At 41.9% G+C, this 7,152-nt stretch overlaps 1 protein-coding gene and 1 long non-coding RNA gene across 2 annotated transcripts in view; one reads left to right on the forward strand and one right to left on the reverse strand.

The window, feature by feature from the left end:
• The window catches only part of fam117ba (family with sequence similarity 117 member Ba), a 4,717-nt gene extending 2,646 nt beyond the window's left edge, over positions 1–2,071 (forward strand). Inside the window, exons 5-7 of the mRNA XM_019857419.1 lie at positions 7–81; positions 264–384; positions 1,499–2,071. Of these exons, the coding sequence (XP_019712978.1) occupies positions 7–81; positions 264–384; positions 1,499–1,724 (422 nt within the window). The 3' untranslated portion in view covers positions 1,725–2,071. The remainder of the gene's footprint in view (positions 1–6; positions 82–263; positions 385–1,498) is intronic.
• A 2,055-nt stretch (positions 2,072–4,126) lies between these two features.
• On the reverse strand, positions 4,127–7,152 carry LOC109507801 (uncharacterized). Its single transcript, XR_002166535.1, has 4 exons — positions 7,107–7,152; positions 6,934–7,029; positions 6,734–6,855; positions 4,127–5,266 (listed from the first exon to the last, which is right to left on the reverse strand). It is a non-coding gene; the product is annotated as an uncharacterized LOC109507801 (long non-coding RNA).

Raw genomic sequence — 7,152 nt, forward strand, 5'->3', positions numbered from 1 at the left:
CCCCCCCCGCCTCCATCTCGCCGTCCTACCTCACCGTCCTCAACGACGCGGTCGGCGGCGGCAGCCCCTTTGACGACAAAGGTGATGACACGCGCAGATGCAAAAGTACTCACGCTTTGTCTACTTTAGTCGAAGTACAGTTACTTGTGTAAAAAGTCACTGGTAAAAGTACTCATTCAAATCCGCTGCTGAAGTCACAGTAATAGTTGCCATCCTTTCCTTTTTCAGCTTGAACCTTCTTAAATGTGTCTGTATGTCTTCAGAGCTGGGCCCGTACTCGCCGCTGCCAAAATACGCCGCCTCCCCGCGGCCCAACAACAGTTACACGTTCAAGAGAGAACCTCCGGAGGGCTGCGAGAAAGTCAAAGTGTCTGAGGAGTCCCTGTATGTACAAAACTTTTTTTTTTCTTCCCCTTTTCTATTTCTGAGAGAGAGAGAGAATGGAGGTCATTGTCACATGGAGGAAAAAAATATGCAATTGTGAACCCAATATATAACGTGGGTACACATTTTGTGGCCATGTCGCACGGTAGCTATAATGTATGCACAAAATAAAAATTGTGTCATTCCTGGACAGTTGGGTAAACCTAGCACACATTCTCGAGAAATGCTAAGGTGGTATTTCCCTAACCTTGATCAAACAAAGACACATTAGAAAAATCTCACGGCCCGGTGTCATTCCTGGACAGTTGGGTAAACCTAGCGCACATTTCTCTCAAGAAATGCTAAGGTGGTATTTCCCTAACCTTTATCAAACAAAGACACATTAGAAAAATCTCACGGCCCACCACTTGAAAAAAAAAATAAAGGAAAGAAAAATGCCATTTTAGCTAAGCTAGCTTCATTCCAACACACAAAACGCTTTAGTTGTGCTAACAATTAGCATCAATAGTCACGGCATGAAAACAATAAGAGATTTGAACACAAATGGTGGAGCAGCACGTATAGGCAGACATTACCCGCAGTCATGTATTCTTCATCATTTTGTGAAAAACTACCTAAATGATTAATCCTGGTTCGTTAATTGGCTGGCGAGTTTAATAAATGGACGATAGTTCTTTTAAAATTGGCCTACATTTTTTTTTTTTTCCCATATCAACACAATCCAACATAAGACGCAGACAATGACATTCAAACATCTCCTCCCAAAGAATGAGTCGATTTTTCTCTCTGTGAAGGTAGACAAATATATATGTATATATTTTTTATGATTAATTGCCTGATGAATCAGTTCTCTGAATTTGATTCTGTCATATTCTGGAATCGGTCTAAAAAAAAAATCATTGGGTCATAATAATTATTGCACCCTCGCCATATAAAGTGATTTGTAGTATTAAATCAAGATGCTTAACTGATTTTTTTTTTTTTTTTGGAACAGCCTATTCATTTTTGTTATCATTTTGTTGTTATCACTCCCACTTCATGTCTGTGGTTATGTTTTTTATTGACTGACAAACATCAGATGAATCAATTGTACCTGAATGCATGTTTGTTGCAGGCCCAAAAGCCTGCAGGAGGTGCCCCCATTCCTGTGTCCCGACCGCAACAAGGTCAACTTCATCCCCAACAGCGGCTCGGCCTTCTGCCTCGTCAGCATCCTCAAGCCCCTGCTTCCGGCCCCGGACCTTAACTTTCGCCCCGGGGTGGGCCTGCGCAGTCATTCCCCGTCGCTGGTGCCTCTGTCCACCCAGCCCTGCCTCCTGGAGGAGCCGGAGAGCTTCTGACGAGCACCTTAAACACCTTCAAGCTCGAGAAAGGACAAGAAGAAGAAGAAAGGGGGGGGAGAAAAAAAAAAAAGGCCTTCAGCATGCTCGCTCTCTGATGTCTTTGTTCAAAAGACGCTTCCCACTGCCTCACCTTCTCATTGCTGTCTTTTTGTTTTGAAAGGAAAAGGGCAGAACCATTTTTTTTTTTCACCGTGTGATACCATGACGCCTTTCCACAGACATATCTTTTTTTTGTATCTCTCGTTCTTTCTATATGATATGCCTTCCGCTACAAAAGGCCACGGTGCTGCCAGATTGTAGCAAAACTTGAAGGGGTAAAAAAAAAAAAAACAGAAAAAAAAAACGTGCCTGATATTTTCGAGGACAGTACTCCATTTCCCAAAACTGATGTAGCGCCTCCACCTTTTCCTTTCAAGAGACGAAGGGGCGCTGCCAACCAAATTTGTACATTTGTATTTAAAGGCCAAAGGTAACTCAAAGCTGTGCAACCCCTTCCTTTTTCACGTTTCTGGCTTGACAGTGGATATAAAAAGTCGAGACACACAACTGCTCGAAAATAACGGTGACCGGGATAAACTATTTCAAAACCCATAACCCCATTCATTTGACCTACAACCTGTGCAACTCAATTGATATTTTTTTCCAAAGGCGGATTAAAAATAAACCTGAGACAATGTGGGTTGCAAAAGTGTGCACACCCCCATCACTGAAATATGGTTGTGTGTAGAATTGACCAATCGCATTGGAGTCACTGCTCACCTCCCATCATTTCAAGTGCCTCTGGTGAACCCCAAACAAATTGCAGCTGTTCTAGTTGTAGAATAACACTGACTGCTATTTTAAACCATTCGCGAAAAAATGTTTGGCTTACGCACAGCATTGCTCATCACTTAAAGGACAGCATATTCACTGTGAAGAATCGCGATCATGCTTTGGACTGTTTTTCTTCAGCTGGGACTGGGGCCTGAGAAGGAATTACAAACAGTTCAAAGGTGCGGTCAGTGTTCGCACAGAACCTCCAGGTGGCGTGTAGAAAGCCAACTAGAACAGCTTCAATGTATTTGCGACACTTCAAATGGTGACGTGTGTGTTGACTCCCAATGAACAGGCGTTTTAATGTTTGAGTTGATTATGAAATCAACTACATCCCCAGTTGTACACGTATACACTTGTGCAAAAACATTTTAACTTGAGCTTACACTTCCCCCAAAATATTTTGATTTCAATTGAGTTGTACAAGTTGAGGGGAGGGGGGTGGGGTTGCAAAACGGTCCTTCGTGATCTAATTTTGAACGTCACTGAACGCTGGATTTTGAACAGGGGTGTGTAGACTTTTGCTATAACTCTACTTTCCCTGCCTACCTCCAGCCCATTTCTCTCTGCTCGTGACATCCGAGTCCAAAGAGTCCACCCACACTGCATGATGGCAGTGGTTACCATGGCAATGACTCAATGAACTGATATTGACAGGATGTCTCCTGGGACGGTTGGCCATCATCAGCAAATGGCTGCAGCCCCCACCCCCCTCCCAAAAAAAAGGCACAACACACAAAGAACCCAATTTCCGATGATCTTACGACGCTATTTATAATGTCCCGAGAGCACCTGAGCCCTCCACGTGCCATCGGAATGAACCGGGATGTAAATATATGCCGCATTGTATGAGCTGACAACGGACACGTATCAGACTGGAGTGAACAATTGTAAACGGCCACTCATGACAGATACAAATTCAACGCCGCTCGTTATCTTAATTGCGCCACTGAGTACTGTGAATTACATGTTATCATTATTGTGAAGAGTAATGTATTTATTTATCAAACGGGGGTCAGATTAAGAATAGGCAATGTCATCGTCCATGTCAGGTTGTCGTGAACAGAAAGCGCGCCAAGCAACCAGCCGCAACGCGTGCAGCCTTGCCGTCAACACTCAATGATGAGAACGAGTAGCGGACGAACTGTACTAAATGTTGAGCGACCTGATTTGGATTTTTTTTGTTTTTGTTTTTGCTGTTAGTTTTTTTTAATCAACAAAGAAATAAATTGTCTTGTTCCAAAAATGTTGAATGTTTCCGGGTTTTTTTCCACAACACTCATGTTTGGCCTCTTTTGACCAAAATATTATTGTTGTGATTAAATTAAGAGAAACTTGTGCCCATAGATAGATCTCTATATATAGATATATACATATCTATATATAGAGATATATATTCATAGTCGACAGGCCGTTGAACACACAGCAACAGTTTTCGCACGACGGTTCGTATGATTGGTTAACGCCTAAGGCGTACGATTGGCCGAAATAAACAAAGTACGTCAGCATGGCCGCCACGTTGCATGTGGCAAAAAGCACACTTCCAATGACCAAAATCGTCAACTTTTTATCACAGAAGCACAAACTTTTTGCTCCTCTTTATTGGTAACCCGATTCCATTTGTAAATTCTTAAGTTAAACAAAATAAACGAAATGAAGCAATTGTGGTTCGATAAATACATTCTTCAAGAGTAAACGGTAGACAGCAAGTGACAGAGTAAATAGTAAGTACGACTGTCAGTAAATAACTTTGAAACTCTTTAAAGCTCAAGATAAATATAGTAAAAAGTAGAGTCCATGTATCACGCGAAAATTAATCAAAATACAGAAGTAACAACAGCAATTATAATAGACTACTGTATAAGACCCTTCACAACAGATGCACTCAGTCAGGAATACACATCTCAAAATAACTGCTGTCATATTTTTCCCCTCCAAATTTTAAATTGTAATCTTGTCTGATTTTGTTCCTAATTTGTGAAAAAAAATATGTACAATATGTACATGTTCTTTTTCCACAATACAGTTCTATCACATCAGAATCTCAGCATTCAGAAAGATCAGAAAGACGGCAATTTTCATTCCATTCATTTCCATCTGCATTAAAAAAAAAAAAAAGGGTTCAGTCCAAAGAAGAAGTGGATTGCGGCTGTAGTGTGATGGCAAACCTTTCAAGCAAATCATCCAAGAAAAGGGTATAATCAATACAGGAAAATATTCATAACGCTATACATAGCGAAACATCTATTTGTGGCGCTCCTGGTGTCAGCAACACTGGCCTGGAGTCCATGACCCACTGGTGCTAAATATTTTTGATTTACTGTATGTCAATCACTGATTCAATGTTTAGCAGCAAGGATGATTCGTTGAAAACGGCCATTAGTGGAGAACCGTCAAAACCATATAAGGAGTCCACTTCCTGCTGGTTATGATCTGGTTGGTGCAATGTCGGATCAAATTTCTTCTGTTCTTGTCAGTTTGTTACGAATCAGTTGTGTGTTCTTAAACACACTCTGTCAATAAAGATGATTTTGATATGCATTTCACATGATCCTGTGATGCAGATGCAGACTTGTATGGAGCTCCCAGCGGCTCTGGGAATGTGATCACCGACACATACGTCCATTAAGTATACAACAAACAGAACAATGCAATGTGATAAAGTAATAAAGTCCTTCTTTGGAATGTGATAAAGCCCAAAACGCATCCAGGATGAAAGCAGCACCCTGCAGACATAAGATGAAGAATGAATACTGAAAAAAACAACAGAGTCTGTGACATTAGCCCAGTTTTCAATTTTCTTTTTTTGGTCAATCCGAGTGAAATCATTCCTAAGGAAGATTTCTGGTCTCCTGTTTCCATGAGACGTGATACAATTTGTTTTTGTTTTTTTGGTCAATCCGAGTGAAATCATTCCTAAAGAAGATTTCTGGTCTCCTGTTTCCATGAGACGTGATTTTTTCCGATCAGCCGTTTACATGCTCCACTCAGTTAAATCGGATCAGCCGTGCGACACGCGGAGATGGATGTAAACGACGCGTGATTTGTCAAGATGGGGTTATTTCGTCTTTTTAGTCTAGTCGTCGTTTTTAGTTTTAACACTTGAATCCAAGCAACATCTTGATTAACAAGTTCTCATGACATTTGGTCATTTGGATACATTCTGATCGGAATACAGTAATCCTTCGTTGGTCGCGGTGGTTACGTTCCAAAAAGAACCTGTGGTAAGTGAAATCCGTCAAGTTGTCTTCTTTATTTTTTACAATTATTACGTATACAATACAATATTGTATTGACTGAAACCCAAGATTCAACCTTTTTTCAGGCCCCAGCATTAAAAGGTGTGTGTATGTTTATACACAACTGACACTTTTTAGAAATACTGTACAGAACGTTTTGTGGGTTTTGTCATGGAGAAAATTTGGCAAGCTGTACAGCGATGAGGCTGTTGACATCGGCCTACGGTCCCTCAGGATGCAAAACACACTGTGCTGTTAAAAAAATAAACAAAATAAAACATGCACGAAAACATCCATGAACCAGCAAAGCCGTGAAAGATAAAGCGTGTTATAGCGGGGATTACTGTACATGGCTCCATGTAAACTTGGCTATCGGTGTTATAGTGACGGATTACTGTACATGGCTCCATGTAAACTTGGCTATGATGTGCAGTGTGAGGGTTCAAAATTGCCCCCCTACCCCAAAAAAAATGAAAGAAATTAAAATTAGGAGTTTACAAACTCCAAGACTGTCTCTTCAAAGGGAATTTGAATACAGTATGTACCCAAGCAAAAACTTGAGTAAAGCAACTAGATTTCATGCAAGTAGAAGGGGTACCTTCAGTTCGAAGTTTTCCAAGCTGTGAGTGATCGGAAACAAGTAGAACGATGATGTAAAAAGATGATGCATGGATGATAGATTGTGGGAAAGCAAAATCTTTGAATATGACACATTTCCATGAAACTACCCCCAATTCCCATTAACGCCAATAATTCCCATGGCAGATTTTAAATATTCCCCAAACTCCCCACATTCATTTCTCATGTACAATTACGAGACTTCCCAGAAATTGACTGGACGTTTTCCGCACCTCTGCAACTCTAGTGCCTTAACAGTCATTTCCTGTGTGTGTGTCTGTGTCTGTGTGTGTGTGTGTGTGTGTGTGTGTATCGATGTTCTCGATATCATCCTACACAGTTTCAGGCGTTGAGGAGCTCGTCTGCGGAGCGTCCGATGGCGTCGGGGTTGGAGAGCGGGTCCAGGTCCGCGAACAGGTTGAACCAAGCAGACATATTTCTGGATCCACCTGCGGTAGCTACGCCCACGTTTACATTTGAAGAACAACTGACGAGTATTACAAGAAAAATAGGAATTACTCAAGTTTGCGGTTTACCATTGGCGAGAGAAGCCGGAGCCGGCGGGGCGGATTGGTTCTGTGCACGAGGCGGCTGAAGGGGCGGCGCTTGAAACATTGGCGGTGTAGACCATCCTGACGGACAAAACGCACGGCGATGAGGAGGAGGAGGAGCTGTTGGCCTTTCACCGGCAGGGAGAGATGCGGCTCACCTGCGGAACTCAGACTGTGATCCAGGAGTTGGGAAGGCAGGAAGCC

Source organism: Hippocampus comes, unplaced genomic scaffold, assembly GCF_001891065.2.
Source record: "Hippocampus comes isolate QL1 unplaced genomic scaffold, H_comes_QL1_v1.1 scaffold256, whole genome shotgun sequence".
Taxonomy (NCBI): domain Eukaryota; kingdom Metazoa; phylum Chordata; class Actinopteri; order Syngnathiformes; family Syngnathidae; genus Hippocampus; species Hippocampus comes.